The sequence below is a fragment of the Excalfactoria chinensis genome, chromosome Z, assembly GCF_039878825.1.
Source record: "Excalfactoria chinensis isolate bCotChi1 chromosome Z, bCotChi1.hap2, whole genome shotgun sequence".
NCBI classification, from domain to species: domain Eukaryota; kingdom Metazoa; phylum Chordata; class Aves; order Galliformes; family Phasianidae; genus Excalfactoria; species Excalfactoria chinensis.
The window spans coordinates 20,540,440-20,557,992 of NC_092857.1; the positions used below are offsets into that span (position 1 = coordinate 20,540,440).

At 45.4% G+C, this 17,553-nt stretch overlaps 2 protein-coding genes across 8 annotated transcripts in view; one reads left to right on the forward strand and one right to left on the reverse strand.

Annotated features, from left to right (window-relative positions):
* Window positions 1-6,639, forward strand: part of MAST4 (microtubule associated serine/threonine kinase family member 4) — a 277,722-nt gene extending 271,083 nt beyond the window's left edge. For all 7 annotated transcript variants that reach the window (XM_072360604.1, XM_072360605.1, XM_072360606.1 and 4 more), the window contains one exon: window positions 285-6,639. In XM_072360604.1, coding sequence (XP_072216705.1) covers window positions 285-4,150 — 3,866 coding nt within the window. In that variant the 3' untranslated portion in view covers window positions 4,151-6,639. The remainder of the gene's footprint in view (window positions 1-284) is intronic.
* Window positions 6,640-8,424: 1,785 nt separating this feature from the next.
* CD180 (CD180 molecule) lies at window positions 8,425-17,318 on the reverse strand. The gene is given in 5 exon segments (XM_072359324.1): window positions 8,425-8,889; window positions 8,891-10,136; window positions 10,793-10,956; window positions 14,893-15,060; window positions 17,235-17,318. Coding segments are annotated over 5 exon segments (2,127 nt in total).
* Window positions 17,319-17,553: the final 235 nt, after the last annotated feature.

Consider the following 17,553-nt stretch of genomic DNA (forward strand, 5'->3'; position numbering starts at 1 on the left):
AAATTATTTGGAACACCTTGATCCTTGCTTTCATTGCTTTGAAGCAGATGGAGGCAAGAACTTAAAGGAAAGAAAGGAAGCAGAGGGGAGGAAGGAGAAACACCAACATTTTGAAATGTTGAGGTTTTTGAAGTTCAGTCACTCGTAATCTACCAAATCTTGGAACACTGCATCATGTATTCTTTTAGAATCAGTGCAAGCACTGCCTGTCTCTTGGCGCTTGAGCAATATTCAGTTAATCTTGCTAATCTCGTGTTTATTTTGTTTGCTTGTTCTTTTTGTAGGTACTAATTCTTCTCAGAGTAGCTCTCCTAGTTCAAGTGCTCCTAATTCTCCAGCTGGTTCAGGACACATAAGACCGAGCACTCTTCATGGCTTGGGCCCAAAGCTTAGTGGGCAAAGATACAGATCTGGAAGACGTAAATCAGCTGGCAGCATTCCTCTCTCTCCTCTGGCAAGAACGCCTTCCCCAACACCGCAGCCCACATCACCTCAGCGATCTCCATCACCACTGCTGGGGCATTCAATTGGGAATACAAAGATAGCTCAGTCTTTTCCTAGCAAGATGCACTCCCCTCCAACTATTGTAAGACATATTGTTAGGCCGAAAAGTGCAGAACCACCACGATCTCCTCTCTTAAAGAGAGTCCAGTCTGAAGAGAAACTTGCACCCTCTTATGCTAGTGATAAGAAACACTTATGTTCACGAAAACACAGTCTTGAAGTGACTCAGGAAGAAGTGAATAGAGAATTATCCCAAAGGGAAGTGACTCTTCAGAGTTTGGAGGAGAATGTATGTGATGTGCCATCACTCACACGAGTCAGACCTGCAGAGCAGGGCTGCTTGAAACGGCCCATCTCCCGAAAATTAGGTAGACAAGAATCCATTGATGAATTAGACAGAGAAAAACTGAAGGTCAAGATAGTTATGAAAAAACAAGATTTTGCTGAAAAAGTGAATGCTACTATACACGAACCTGGCAGTGAACCAGAAAATCCTAATACCGTAAGATCGGAAGAAAGAGACAAAAAAGCATTCCAGAAGGTATTAGAAAGATCGAATCCATTTGAAACAAAAGTTGTAGCTTTAGAGACCCAACCAGCTGGAGGCATACTCAAAGACACTCTTCAAAAGAATGCAAACTTGCGATCAAACGACTGTAGTGCTTTAGATGCACAGATGTTGTGCCATGGGTCTCCACTTAATGAAGCCAGTCATATTTCTTACGAGTTCAAAAGAATTTCCCCTCCGTGTACGCTGCAAGATATGCCACCTCAGTCCTCTGACAGGACGCTAAACGGAAAGGGAGAAAACACAGATAAAAATGTACCACCAAAAGAATTTGTCAAATATGAAAGGTTAGATGGTAAACTTGCAAATATTGATTATCTTAGAAAGAAAATGTCTTTTGAAGAAAAAGATGAGAGTGTCTGTCCAGTGCTAAAACCCAAACTGACATCGAATGTTCACGAAAGCCTTCAACTTAATGCAGTCAGGCCCATAAGCATTCAGCAGGATTCCACTGCAGGTGCTGAGGGTAGAGCATTCATCAGCAGTGCACATGCTTCTCAGATGAACTCAGTTTCTTTTGTTCCCCTCAAAACCTTGAATGGTCGAACAGAAGCAGGTATGGAAAAATCAGCTGTGATTTCTACTGAGTCACCTGTCAGAAAAAGTCCATCAGAATATAAACTTGATGGGAGGTCTGTTTCCTGTTTGAAACCGATAGAAGGCACACTAGACATCGCTTTGCTTTCTGGACCACAGGCTTCAAAGACTGAGTTACCTTTGTGTGTAATGCCAGAAGGACAGAGCACCAGCAGTGATATGGGATCTCCTAAACCTTCAGCGCCACAGGGGAGTGGTGGAAAGGCAGAACTGGTCTGTCAGAAGGAGCAGCTGCTAAGTCATTCAAAGTCTAGCAAAGCTAACCTACCAGAGGCTCAGGTTCTGCAAACAAGCAAGAGTTCTCCCAGTCCACCAGTCATCCCTATGGCTGCAGAAGTGGTGGCAGAGAAAAAAGCTTCTAGTCCAGCTGCTAAAGTCAGCATTTCTATTACTGAAGCTGTTCAGAAGAAGGATAACTCTCCTTCAAAGCAGGACAGTTCAGCGGAGGAGAAGTCCTATGTTACTCAGAGTCAGACTGTTAAAAGTGCTCTAACATGCTCTCAGCTTTCTACGGTCCAAAGCACTCCTGAAAAACCTCTGGGCAAAGAGAAGCAAGTACAAAAGGAGCTGCCTAGCAGACAGCAAGCAGGCCAGAGAAATTGTGAGCCTATCTCTGCAAAGGTGGAGGTGATCAGGGAGTCGACTTTGAAGGTATCTGTCTCAGATGTCCTGACAACAAGCTACTTCAAAAGCAGTGAAAAAAATTCTGCTGATCTTGCCATTCCACCTCAAATGCAAGGGAAATTGCAGGCAGGTGGTCCCAAGACACAGCTTAAGGATGGCAGAGATTCAGTAAAACAGCTAAGCAAGGAAGACACTGTTGCTGCTAGCAGTTTTGTGGAAAGGGGCGTAACCAAGCAGAAAGTTCTCAGTGAATCTAAGAAAATCATTGTAGAGTCAAAGAGTGAAACTCTTCTTTCCAAACCCTCAGTAGATGGTGATTCTAAAAATGAGAAGGCAGCACTGGTTTCCTCTGTGCAGAAGGATAAGTCCAAAGATTTGGGAAAGAAAGATCAGAAACAGGTCCCTGACATAAGGCTTCCAGCCACTGAGAGAGAGCAGTCCAGCCAAGTTCCTCAGCAGCAACCTAATGCTCCAGTGTCCCCTGCTGTGAGAGGTGCTGTAAGCAGAAACTGTGCTGTAGATGTTCATGAAGGTATTCAAGAACACACGAAGCCCCCTGCCAGTGGTGTGGAAAGCAGTACTAATAAACTCAGGCCCACCTCTGATCAGAGTTCCTGTAAGTCTAAGCACTTGGATAAACACACATTTTCACAGAAACCTTGCATGCCAATCACAAAAGAAAAAGAAACAGTTGTTCAGGTGTCTGCCGGCTCCCGAAAGGATGGTAAACATACTGGGCACAATGTGCCAGATCCCCCTTCTTTTGTATCAGGTTCTTTAAGAAAAACGAGCAGCGAACATGTTAAAGTTGAAAGGCCTGTGATTTCAGAGCATGGATTTGTATCTACTCTTCAAGTGAGCAGTATCACTCCTGATACAAAACCCAAATCATCTACTGTTGACTCAGGACCAACAGGCACTGAGATTTCTAAGCAAACGCAAAAGCAAGAACCAGCAGGCTCTGGGGTTTCTGCTGATCAAAAGCCGTTTCACTTCAGTGAGAAACAAACTGTGTCTCCGAAGTTTTCCACTGTGAAAGACTGTCTCTTGCCGAACAAACAGGCAGACAGAAGCCCTAATAATCAGACGACCTCTCCAGATAGAAGACCTGAAGGAAAAATATGCACTGATGCACTTTATGTTCAACATGACGGTGGGAAAATGGAGCCTACCCTTTGCCTCACAAACTGCGATGTTAGAGCAAAAGGACCAGAAAAATCAACCTCAAGTAGCAAGTGCTCTCAAGATTCGAAAGGGAAAGGACAAACTAATCAAAAACAGCCTGAGGATGCGAGCAAACAATTTGCAATAAAACATATGCCAGCTGCCAGTGGGCAGAGTTCTTACCGTGTGGCTGCAGTGCCGGGAAAGCCACTGGTTTGTTCAGCCAATTTCTCTGAATGTAGACAAGAAGTATCTGTTTTGTCTTTGGCAAAGAGTGACGTGTCTTCTGCAAAAGTTAAAGTGGGCTCACCTGAGCTTCCTTCATCCAGCTACAAGGAGCAAAGTAAGAAAAGCACCTCTTCCACAGGAAACAGTAAGACAGAAATGACTAAAAGCGTGTCAATGATAACCTTGCACAGTGCTGCTGTTGTAGAAGCCCACCACTCTACTTCAAACCTTGGGGGGAAACCTGGAAATCAAGAGAAGTCTTTTGTTAACACTGTGGATGTAAAGGGAAAAGATGCTGCTCAGACTCAGCAGTCTGCTTCAAGAAAACAAAATGTGGGTAAAGATTTAACTAGGTCAGTAACCACACCTGATCGCCCAAACGCACTTTCTAATGACAAAGACTCAGTTCGGCAGCGTCGAGGGAAAGAAGCTTTACGAAGCAGTCCTCACAAAAAATCCTGTTGACTGCAATACCTGGCAAATATAAATTCAAGACTAACAGAAACAAGAACAATATATTTTGACTGTCTTGAAACCAGCACTGTGTAGTGTCTTTATGTGGCAAAGCTTTCATGTCACTGAAGAGGATGGGGATATATAGAGAAAGGACTTTTTACAAAATGCCTTCTCGATTGTAACCGGTAAAACTGTTACCATATAGTATTTGTACAAATATACATCTGCAGCTGGAAGCTGTAGAAGAAATAATTTCCTCTGTAAATACCTAGCATTGTGTTTGGGGATTGAATGTAGCATATATACGTTGCTGCTGATTGCATTGTTTACTCTCCCCTTTTTAAAAAAGATAGTTGCTTTGCCATTTATTTGCCATACTCAAATATGGAAGTAAATTACTGAAAATGAGACGAGGCACAGACATGCACAAGTGATGGTCTGACTGGAGGGTGAAAATCTGCTACATTTTTACTTTAAAAAAAAAAAAAAAGTCCTAGGTAGAGTTAAAAATGGAAGGAAGAAATAAGTATGGTGGCTTGTTGTGAGTTTTTAGTAATCAGATTTTGATAGTAGTGTATCTGGCTACCTGCTTCACCAGATCTAACACAAGATGAAATTGCATCTGCCAGCGGCACAAAGCCTGTCTTGCATAGTGGGTGTGGTTAAAGCTAAGGGAGGACTGCTTGACTGTCACAGAGTCTCTGGAAGACTCATGTTCTCTGTTGTAATGGTAGTTCTGGTCTTGTCTGTTCAGAGTGTATTCTGCGACCTTCAGACAAGGATGAGACTCCAAAGCACATGCTGTGTCCTTGGTTTCTGCTGCAGTCCTCCCTTTGTTTCCTTGAGCTTGTTTTAAAGTCAGGCCCTTAGAGTTTGAGGCACAAGTTATAAGCACATGACTTCCAGGACTATTGTGTTCATCCCTGTTGGTTTTGGTTGTTTTTTTTTCCTTAATTTAGAAAATATGTTTTATCATAGCCTATAGGTCTGCATAATCAGCTGTAGCTTTTTTTTGTTGTTCTATTTTTGGCTATTAGGGTAAAAAGGAAAAAGAATATATGTTCCATTGTCATTAAAAAAAAAAATAGGACATCTGATACATTTTAATTCATGGCTGGGGCCTTATGTTGTAGACTTTGACTTGCTTTTTTAGCAAGTAATTCTTGGTTTCGTGTTCATTTCTAAATGCATTGAGTAGCTCCATACATTTCATAACATAATCTTTTTATTTATATGCAAAAAAGAAAGAAAAAAACGGTAAATGTAATTATTAAAAGAAACATTGTGTAACAAAGGAACCTGTTGGAGCTATTTGGTGCTAGAATGTGACTGTCCTTTTACTTTTGCTAAGCCTTATTTAAATTTTGTATACTGTGGAACATGTAGATTTGATCATTTTAGTGTGGAGGTCTTCAGTTTTGAAGGATGGAAGATAGAATTTGAAACGTGTACCAGAGCACTACAGAATATGCTTGTTGATGCGTGTTTTTAAGTGTTTGGGATCAACAGAGTGGGGGTTTGCTTATTCCTGTTCAGGTAGCCAAACTAGAGCTAGGCCCCCAGCTGTTTCGTTGAGGCTTACGGATTGTCTTTCTGTCTCAAAAGGTAGAAACTTGTTCTTAAAAGCACAGTGTATAATCTTGACTTAGAGGTCTGCGTGACAGCTGACAGTGTGCAGAATTCATTTCCCCTGGGAAACGCTTTATTACACCAGTTCAGTTGTATTACAGCAGACTTGCTGTGGAAAGATAAAATCACAAGCTACAGTTTCTGATTTTTTATGAGGCGCTAGAATGTTCGTACTGCATTGACAGAGGAGCTAGTTAGCGATGGATAGTAATTTTGAGCAGCTTTGAAGAGAAAATGGTCTCAACATTTACAGTTCACTTGTGCTTTGGCAATTAATACAAACGAATGCTAATGCACTTCAATATAACATTTCTGTCTGGGAGATATTTCCTAGTTTACAGAGTTCTGCATTTTTTAAACTATCCTCTCGTTTCCTTTAAAGCACATCTAGCTATTTGTTTACAGTATACCTTTATGTATATTTTGTATAGCTCATTATCACTTCTGACAAGTAAGTTTGCATTTTGGAAGTGTAACAGTGCATAAGCTTGTGTTTATGTAGTACTGTTTGTTGGTGTTTACCTATCAGTGAGCTGTTAGAGATTCTCCTACCTGTGTGCTGCTTGGGTCAGTCTTTTTGTGATTGTAGTTCTGATGTGCTCCTTTGTAGACTTCCTGCTGTAGATTGCTCAGCTTCCCCACCCCTCCACCTCCCCCCCAAAAAAAAGAGAGAGAAAAGACAAAAAAGGAAAGATCAATAAAAAAAAAAGAAAAAGAAAAAAAGAAAAGAAAAAAAATGTTAGGGTCTGTGCAATAAAGTGTTTGCAGTCTTATTTTCTTTAAGAAACTCCTTATGGATGTCATAATTGTTGTATATTGAACACAATTATTTATACTTATGCAGTTGCATAACATTGAAATAAAAATTCAGCATGAAGCACTGTTTTGTTAGTATTTTCCCTTGAACTGTTTTTGCTCCTGTAACTTTAACTTCAGGCAAATCCCTCTTGGCCTTGTGGGTGGGTAGTCATTTTTTTTTTTCTCTGATGCCAACTCAGTGCACTACAGGCACAGAAGCAAAGAAGACATCTTTTCTCACCCTTGATGGCAATGTTTTCCTCTGTATCCAGTGAAGGATGGAGGTTCTCTTTGTCCTTCCATTTGCTGTTAATGTATTTGTAAAAACTTTTGTTGTTGTTGTTATCTTTTATAGTGGGCCATATAGTGGGATTTCACCTCATTTTCCCTCTGCATAACCTAGCAGCATCCCCGTACTCTTCCCAGGTTGTCTGCCTCTTCTGTGTGCATCTGCAGTTCTAACTGACAGAGGTCCAGAAGTGAGGCTAACCCATGGTACTGGGTATCATTTCAGAGACTGGCAAAGTGTAACTCCCCTCTTTTCAACTGAACTACATAATCAGAAAGCAAATACCAGATCAAAATGCAGTTTTCCCTTTAAGTAACTGATATTTGTAGATCTGCTGTCCATTCCTGGTGGCTGCAGTGTTTTTTTAGCACCTACTCCAGGCTGTGAGCCACACCGTGCTCTAATCATTATTTGTCTGTTGCTTTCCTGAACCCAGAAGTGTAGGAGGGGAAATAAGCAGTAGGCCTCTCGTGAGGAGAGCCCAAGGTGGCATTGATGCTGGACTGTCAGCGCAGTTATTGCTGCTGACTTGTTTAACCAGTCCAATTTGCAGACCGGAAAAGCTACCTTGAATCCTGTCTGCCTGTCCATAGAGGTTGGGTTGTCCTCTGGCAGCAGCCTGGCTTAGATCAGTCTTTGAGGAAGTGCCTGCTTATGGAGCTGGTTGCAGGTCAGCAGCAGCGGGGAATGCCCATAAACAACACAGAGCTGTGAGGAGAGGCCTGTTAGTGCCCAGGACGTGGAAGCATTGGGAAGACAGATGTAAGAAGATTTCAGAGGAATGCATTTGGGACTGGACCTGAAACTGAGTTTGTTGTCCCAGGTGCAAGTGTTCAAAGTGAGCTCAGCTTCCACCTCTCTTGGTGACCACAGCATTAAGCCAAATGCAATTTGGAGCCTTAACTGTGGTCAGAGCGAGGCCCCACATGGCTCTGCATGGGGACAGGTGGCAGGCCATGCCTGTGCACTGCCGTGAGATGACGTGAAGCTGGAGTGCTAAAGTTAATCGGAATTTAAAGCGAAAAACATGATGCAGCACATTAGGTCTGTCCTGCCAGACTCTTCCTGAGACCATACAAATGTTGCTCCAGTCCACCACAGAAATCTGTTGTTTTTCATTCCAATTGAGCGACGTGCAGTTCTGCCAGCACACAACACTGCTCCTCATGTGTATTTGATTGAGGGTGAGAAGGGAGAGAGATCTGTTGTTGTTGGGGGTGCTGGGGATTTTTTAAGAGGATCATTGTTTTGTGCTTCAGCTCTTGTGTCTTCCCTTTGTGGGTGCCTTAGCCCTAGTGGCTGTGGCAGCAGTGCTAGCATGGAGATGAACTAGGGAGTATCCCTAAAAGAAGTTAATTTGTGTTAAGAACTCAGGTCACAGTTTATTTTGCAGGTCCCATAAAAGATATTTTATTATTTTTCTAAGAAATATAATGAAAATAGAAAAGAGCGTTCCAATGGTTGCGTGAAATACAGGCCACAAGCAAAAGCAGTTAAGTTGTCCTACATCCCAATCCCCTTACTGTACAACTATTTGCACTGTGCGCCCACAATAAACTCAGATTTGCTAATAATTGCGCCTGAAATAGTGAGCACCCCAAACAGAGATGGCAACACTGCACAAAACAGCTAGGACAACTGCAATGATTCCTGCAGTGCTGATCCCACATGAGAATGACACTGTAGCCAACAGAGCCCCAGCTAATGATTTGGGTTCGGAACATGTTGTTCCATCGGGGTCTTCAATTTTATCCAGATTCTGCTTGTACCAAGTGATTAAACCAATATTGGAGCAGGTGCATTCCAGAGGGTTGTAACTCAGATTGATTTCACTGTGGCCAGGCAGGGACTCTAGCTGGTCCTGTGGTACACTACAGATCTTGTAGGCAAAACTGAGGTAGATACTCTTGAGTTTTGAAAATACACTTGTGCTGAGTGCAGTAAGCTTGTTGTGGCTCAGATCAATGTGCCTTAACTTCCTAAGGCTGTGGAAGGCTTGGTTGTTCACTGCTGTCAGTTCACAGGATGATAAAAATTAGCACCTCCAAATTGGATAGCTGTTGAAACAGTTTGTCCTTTGGCATGATCCCTGACTCAAAAGTGTTTTGACTGAGGTCCAAGAGCACAAGGTTTTCTAGGCCCTGAAAGAGATGTCAAATGCTGGCATTAATGTAGGAGGAGGAAAGGTTCAGGACTTGTAAGAGATGAAGTTTCCGGAAGGGACCTTGTAAAGTAGTAATGTGAAGATGAGTGAAAGCTATGTCCAGCAGCTCCAGGCTTGCACCTTCCTTGAAAAACACATCTTGGATATGGAGCTTTGTGTTGTGGCTCAAATTTAGGTGCTGAAGGCTGCTCAAGCCATTTAGTGCTTTGCTGCAGCAGTCAAGGCTTTCAACATGACTGTGACTTAAATCCAGATGCCAGAGCTCTGCCAGACCTTCTAAGCAGCCAGAGCCCAGCTGTAGTGCCTGCAGGTTCCCTTTGATGTGGAGGTGGGTGAGGGATGGGAAGGCGGCAGAGCTGACATTGCAGAGGTGCTGGAAGGAGTTGATGCTGAGAACTAGCTCCCTGAGTGAACTCATTGCACTGATTCCAGGCGGTAAAGAACCGATGTGGGTGTGGGTTAGGTCCAACTTTCGGAGCCTTGTCGGACAGTGAAATGTGGCAGCATTTAGGTTTTCAAAATGCTGCAATTGCAGATAGAGATCCTTGACAGAAGTGTTGCAGAGGCCTTCTAAAACACCTGGAGTTATGTCAGTCTCCTTCCCCGCATCGCTGAATGTTCCCAGCCAAAGGGTCTGGGTGGTGGAGTTCTGTATTCCTGCAAGGACCCCAGGGATGTCAGCACAGCCCCCAAAGTCCAAGCTGTAGAAGTGGGATTGTAAAGCTCCAGGTTCAATGTGTAAAATGTCATTGCCTTTAAATATAAGAGTCATATTACTGGTCTGCAAAATGCTGACATCTTCTGCTGTGATTGCTCTTAAGTGGTTCATTTGAAAGTCAAGATGTCTGAGGTTTTTAGTTGGAAAGTTGTGAGGGAACTGCAATGAAGAGATGTGGTTGCTGCCCAAGATGAGGGTTTCCAACCTGTCCAGATTTGTCATTGGAATAAAGGATATCATGCTTATTCCTGTCTGTGTTAGGACAAGTTCCCTCAGGGACTGAGGACCAACAAATGCTGTGTCAGATAGGAACATGAGCAAGTTTCCAGTCAGCACAATGGTCCGCAGCCGCCTGTTGTTGTGGAAGGCATCTTCATACACCCAGCTGATCTGACACCTTGAAAGAGCAATAGAAACCAGCATCAATGGCTGCACTGTAAAGCCCTCGTGTAATGAGTGATATCCCAGGCTGCATATAGTGTATATGTAGAGCCATGACCAGTTGTCTTCCATGGGATACAAGTGTCCTTCCTTTTCAGTGATGCTTGCCTGATATTTGTAAGCTCACATCTAAGTGTAGGGACCTAAGTAGGAATCTGCACTGCAGTTTAATGAAATGAAAATCTCTTTTTGATAGAAAATGTTGGGCACTTACAAGGACCAAGCCTGTCTTTCCCTAGGCTTTAGGGAAGAATATCTTTAGAAAAAAATACATACGCACCCACACATACACACAGGAAAAAACAAACAAAAACAACCAAAACCTGTTCTCATGACTTTACTGGTCTTGGCAACAGCATATATGGAAAACACACATTTCACCCACTGCCTAACAAATGGCTGTTGCTGGAGAAGAAGCCTGGATGTTGCTCAAGGGGCAACTATTTTGCTTAGCAAAATAGCTCTGCAGACATCTGCAAGTGAAGCTGGTACCTTCCAGTGAAGGCAGGGGAGCTGCTGTCCAGGCTTACTCCAGAAGCTGCCAACCAAGGGGAAGGGTTTGGGATGGGGGGAACCAAGGTGATACGAAGAAGTGAAAATGTTCTCCTATACCTTGTCAGGTCCAAGTAGAGAAGAGATTCCAGCCTAGAGAAGGTTGAATTCTGGAGGGATGGGAGCGTGTTGAAGCTGAAGTCAAGGCCTTCTGTTGTGACAGGTAGGCTTCCAGGAATCTCCCTCAGTCCTAAAACTTCACAGCTATAGCTTTTATTCGTAATCTGAGGAGAACATTACAGTGGATATCCAAGAGGTATGTACTGTAAATGTAAACAGGAAACTATCCTGCTTGAAAAAAAAAAAACAAACAAAAACAAACAAACAAAAAAACTACACACACATAAAAAAACCAAACAGACTTGAATGTAAAAATGTGGCAGCAAGAACCCTGAAGGACACCAGCGTGGCCTTGAAATGCACAAGGCCTAGTGTTCTGTGGAGTGGGCTTTCAAAAGGAGCACCTCGCATCTGCTCCTAATTCAAAGTGTCTCATCTGTAGTACTTTCTTATCAAAATTAACACACTTGAGAAACATCTACTGTTCTGGATACATCATTAAGCCCTCAGAAAGGACCGCAAGGTAGTTTAAAATTCTGAATTTCTAACAAAGATTACTCTTGGAGAAGTCTTACAGGAAATGTTGCAGGAAGGATGTAAAAAAGAGCAGGCCCCAGGAGTGTTTCCAGAAAGAACAGGTCCAAATTAACTCAATTCCAGCTGTGGTTATGCAAGGGAACAGCTAGACAGAAATCATACCTGATAAGCCAAGCCTTTAAATTTCCTATCAGGGCTTTTCAGCTTAAGCAAAAATGAATCCATCTGTGTGTGGAGAAAGGCATCCTTTAAACAACAGGTAAGCTCATTCAACAGGGCCAGCCTGCCTTTGCTGGCTGCCCACCTGATAGTGAGCAGCTGGAGCAGGGACTACTGCAGGACCCTATCCTGTTGCCTGAAGCTGGGCCAAGGGGCAGCTTCCAATGGCCCTGCTGGTGCTGCCCATGCCCCGTGGGGCTCCAGGACAGAGTCACAGGCCCATTGTGCCTGCACCTTCCAGCTAAGGGCAGCCTTGTGTCGCCACATTTTTCCCAGAAGCTGTCAGGCTGTCCCCAGCAGCATGCAAGGAGCCTTATAGGAAGAGCATTACAGTGCTGTGCATGGATCCTGTCAGGGAGGCGGAAATGACAGGTGCATGCCCTGTGGGCATGGCAGCACCATGAGGCTCTGCTGGGGCTCTAGGGAGGGTGTGTGGTGGCCAAGCCATGTCTCTGTGGCCTGGAAGGTGAAGAGGTGGTGAAGGCTGGAGCAGGGAGAATGAATCATAGAATCACAAGGTTGAAAAGGACCTACAGGATCATCTAGTCCAGCTGTCCTCCTATCAACATTACTAACCACTAAGCTACTAACCCATATCTCATAGCTCCTCCTCCAGACACCTCTTGAACACTGCCAGGGATGGCGAATCCACCACCTCCCTGGGCAGCCATTCCAGTGCCTGACCACTCTCTGAGAGAAAAAGATTTCCTTATGTCTGATCTAAATCTCCTCTGGTACAACTTGCAGCCATTTCCTCAGGTCCTGTTTGTTACCTGGCAGAAGAGGCCAAGCACCTCCTCATCACAACCCCCCTTCTGGAAGCTGTAGAATGCACTGAGGTCACCCTGAGCCTCCTCTTCTCCAGGCTAAACAATCCCAGCTCCCTGAGCCGATCCTCATAAGACTTGTGCTCCAGACATCTCACCAGTTTCATTGCCCTTCCCTGGACATGTTCTGGGGCCTCAATGTCTTTCTTGTGGTGAGGAGCCCAAAACTGAACACAGTACTTGAGGTACAGCCTCACCAGAGTTGAGTACAGGGTGATGATTACCTCCCTGCTCCTGCTGGCAACACTATTTCCAATGAAGGCCAGGATGGCATTGGCCCTCTTGGCCACTTGGGCACAATGTTGGCTCATGTTGAGCTGAGCATTGACCAACACCCACAAGTCCCTTTTTTCTTTACAGTCATCCATCCACTCAGCCCCAAGCCTATAGCGCTGCATGAGATTATTGTGGTTAAAGTGCAGGACCCAGCAGTGTTGAACTTATTGAACATCATCCCATTCACTTCAGCCCAGCAATTTAGTCTATCCAGATCCCACTGAAGGGCTTCCCAACTTGGTGTCATCTGCAAACTTACTGAGGGTGCACTCAATCCCCTCATCTAGGTTTTCAGTGAAGATATTAAACAAGATGGGCCCCAGTACCGACCTCTGGGGGACACCACTTGTAACAGGTCACAAGCTGGACTTAACTGCATCAACCACTACCTGCTGAGCATGGCCCTCTAGCCAGTTCCTTACCCAAAGAAGAGTATACCTGTCCAGGTCACAGGCAGCCAGTTTCTACAGAAGAATACTGTGGGAAACCATGTCAAAGGCTTTGCTGAAGTCTAGGTAGACTACATCAACAGCTTTTCTCTCATCTAACAGTCTGGTCACCCAGTTGTAGAAGAAGATGAGGTTGGTCAAGCATGACCTGCCTTTCATGAACCTGTGCTGGCTGGGCCTGATCCCCTGGACACTACGTACATGCCATGCGATCTCACCCGAGATGACTTGCTCCATGACTTTTCCTGGTACTGAGGTTAGGCTGACAGGCCTGTAGTTCCCTGGATCCTCCTTAGAGATGGGAGTCACATCGGCAAGTTTCCAATACTCTGGGACCTCTCCAGATAACCAGGAACACCGATAGGTGGCTAAGAGTGGCTTGACAGCTCCATCAGCACCCTATGGTGGAGCCCGTCTGGCCCCATGGATTTGTGACAGTCCAGATGGAGAAGGAGCTCTCTATCTGAATCATCGGGAATGTATTCTGCATTCCATTCCAAATGGGTTCCCAAATGATGGCAGTCACAGGATGTGCAGGGAGAATGGTTTCTTCCTCTCTTCTTGGTGCAAGTAACACAAGGGACATCTTTGACACTGTCAGAGAGATGGAGCACTAGAACAGGCTGCCCAGAGAGGTTGTGGAGTCTTCTGTGGTGATATTCAAGACCCACCTGGATGCCTTCCTGTGTGACCTACTTTAGGGAACCTGCTTTAGCAGGGGTTTGCAATAGATGATCTCCAGAGGTCCCCTCCAACCCCTATGATTCTGTAACATCTGTTCCTGAGGGAAGCTGGGAAGCACTGGGGGAAGCTGGCCAGGAGTGGAAGTTGGAGCAGAGGCATGATGCTGGCCATGCCTCCACCACCCTGTGGCCCGCCTGAGGCCTGGTGCGTGGGCAGAGATGGAGATGAGAAACATGCCAAGCAGTGCTGGTATCTATGGAAACAGCAGAATGCAAACGTGGAAAACCCAAGATTTCCATGGTAGCAGGTGACTCATGGAATTGCCCACTGCTACATGCAGTTTAGAGAGATAAAGAATACCTTGCTATTACTACAGAGCTGAGCAGTGCGTTTGCACAGTGAGTTTGCTCCCTGCCCATGCTGCAGGGCAGAGAACAGGACCAGGGGAGCCACAAAGCACCTGCCTCTGCGGCATCCCTCTGTGCTGCTCTTGCACCTGCATGAAGACTTCAGTAAGGGATTCTCTTCTGATCTCATCTGTGCAGGAAGAAGGGCTTCTGTCCACGGCACTGTCTACCTCCACCAAAATCTTTGCCTCCCCCCGCCCTACACATCTCCCACTTTAAAAATGCAAAGTAAAAGCTCTGAAGATCAGCCTTTGCCTTGGCTCTGGAAAAACCCTGTGCTTTCTCACTGTCCTCCTGGGACACAGCGCTTCTGCTGAGCATCACACAGAGACATCTCTCTCACTCTGCACACAGGTGCTGGCTGGCTGGAGAGCAAAGCACAAGAGAATAAGTCTTGAACCCACCCTCTTTCTGGCTCTGATGTCTGCTGAAGATCCCCTTGAGCACTGTGTCATCCTCCTCTTCTTGGGAGACCTAGAGTGGTGCTGCAGCATGACTGCAAGGAGGAGGAGGAAGGAAGTAGGCGAGTGCCACCAGGCACACATCCCAGCACCCACTTATGGCTCTGACAGAGGCCTCCAGACCTAAAGACACCTCTTGGTGACTTGAAGCTCTTGGGTGCCAGCAGGTGAGCTCTGGCCAGATTCTGCCACCAACACAGACAGTCTCTGTGTCGGCAGAGACCAGTGACTGGCACTCACCTCAGTGCAGGTTGCATCCACCATGTGGGTGACTCTGCAGCTGGCACAGGCGAGTGCGGTGGCAATCAGAAGGCAGGAGCTGCACACCATGTCTGAGTGAGGTGTGCAGAAGGCTGCTGGAGTTTTCTCTTGGAGAAAGTGGAACAGGGCAATGGGTGTCACACAGGTCTGCTGAAAGCAAGTTGTAAGGATAAATTGTGCTCAGTTAACCTCCTGGTCTCAGTGTGAGTGTGGCAGTAGTTTTGGATAGCAAGAGGAACTTCCCTACTTTAAGTATAGTCAAATGACTGTGCACTGAAGTTTATCTGGAGCAGAACAGATTTTAAAACAAAAAGGGAGGAAAAGGCTTTTTATTTTTATTTGTTTGTTTGTTTGTTTGTTTGTTTGTTTGTTTATTTTGTGCTTATGTAGGATAAATATCTTCATTAAGTACAGAGGAGCTCTTATCTGCTCACAGAGAAGGGGGAGGAGCAAGGAAAAGGAGACAAGACAAGAGCTCACACATGAAGAGTTCAGTGCAAAAGAAAGCCGGAATCACATGAAAGTTGGTGTAGTTGTGAAACTACAGAACTGGTAAAGCAACTAAAATACAGGTGCAGCCTTATTACAAAGAGGGTTACTGCTGAAAATTGTTTCTTCTGTTAGAAATAAGGCTGAAAAGCAAAAGCTGAGTCTGGAAGTGATGCTTGAGTATATTTAGGTTAAGAGTTAGGTTAGGTCAAGACTGGTTTTTGAGAGTGGGACAATACTTCATCTTAGGATGGGTGTGTACGTAGCTCCTGCAGTTGAGAGGAGATCCAGACCCAAGAGTGCCTGGTCCTTGCCACCCATCACAGCATAGCTGTGTGTTCTCTCTGCCCAGCTAACTGCCAGAGATGGATTTTTTTATTTTTCTTTCTTTTCACTGGCTGAATCATTTGTGTGATGACTTGGACTCAGTAGGCTAAGCCAAGCCCAGTAGTCTTCATGCTGAGGAGCGTTTTTGTAAAGAAGCAGGGTAAGCAGTGCTGGGCTTCTGGGAGCATCCATGTGCTGGGCAGAGCCTCCCAGCAGCCAGCTGCTTCAGCATGCAATGGCATGAGAGCACGAGCAAAGCAGACACGGCCTGGGCAGCAGCAAGAGCAAGTGCTCCTGTGTGTCCGGTCAAGTTTGCCCAAGCCACAGCTGTGCTTGTCCCTGGAACTAGGTGATAGCAGGTGGGCCATCAACCTTCAGGAACAGTGCTTAGAATCTAGTGTAGAGCAAAGTCCATACTGCATCTCTGTATAAATTCTTTGCATGATCTTGGTGTACCCATATCAAGCACAAGCACATCTACCACAGCCCTGCAGCTGTATTTGTTTGCTGATAGGACGATCTGTTCTCATCTGATAGAGCCGTACTGTACTTTTTGTTGCTGTTTCTGCATTGTTCCTAATTTACGAAATTTAAAAGCAAATGAATGACAGTCTGGAAAGCTCACTGGTATCTTCCTCCTGCCTCTTTCCCAGCCAGCTCCACGTTTGCTGGAAATCCTGCTCCCCCTGCCAGCCAGCAGCAGAAAGTTCAGAGGAATTTGTCCATGGTGTTTGCTGCTTGTTCCCTTACTGCACTCCATGCTAACACTCCAAGGCTTTTCCTGGCTGGCAGCAGCTATGGTTTGCACTCTACCTTGCTTGTGGAAGGCCATGAGCGCTGCTGGCATGTATGCCTCCACATATCACCCACACCAGAAACCTCTGTTCTAAGAAGAATTGGTTGTTCTGGAAGAAAAGTCCCCTAAATTAGGAGGACAGAGGAATCAAAATGAATTCTGCCTCTCCCTGCTGTGCAAATTTGTTCTTATGTGTTGCATAATTCACATATGATTAGCATAGAAATAACCACAGTGATTTACTTTTTTATGAGGAAATGAAGGATTTTGTTGCACATAATCCCAGGGTCTGCCTCAGTTGCAGGCAATGAGGGTTTGATAGTTGAAGTGAAAGTGGAGGAGTCATGTTTACTGCTTATCCAGAAGCTGGAGAGAACAGCAGCCATCAGAGGTGTGCGAGCTGTTCCCTGAGCACCCATCAGGTAAATTCCAATCTCTGTGCCCATATGAGGCTGCTGTTCTCTCCTCAGCACGCTCCTGTTGGCAATTTTACATTTTCTGTGTGTTCCCCTGTTCCCCTTTGACAACGGGGGGATTTGATAGTGTGCAAACTCAGGAGCTGGTAGCTGGTGCTGGACACTGAGCACTGCAAGGCTGAGCCAGCTGCCTGCTCCACACCACCCCTCCCTCAGCCCCAAACCCTTCTAATCTGATTTCTGCACCAGAGAGAAAAGCAGCTTGCAAGGCTCACCAGCAGCAGGTGACTCGCCCCAGCGCGTGCCCACGTCCCCGCTTTGTGTTGCAGCTCTGGCCTGTCCCCTGTTAGTGCTGTCAGCCTGGCCAGAGTGGCCATGAACATTGCATCAGCGCAGGCCGTTATCGGGGTGCAGGAGTGCTGGGATGGTGGCCCAATTCCCGCTGTGGGCAGAGGGCCCGTGTCTGTTTGCCAGCTTAGAGCCGCTCAAGCATGCTGGCTGGGGGTTACCCAGTGTGCTGTCAATTCCATCCAGCTAGCCCACTGGGTGTTAACAGGAGGGGAACTGTATCAACCCTCTGGGTCTTCCACAGCTGTGAATAAGAAGGGATTT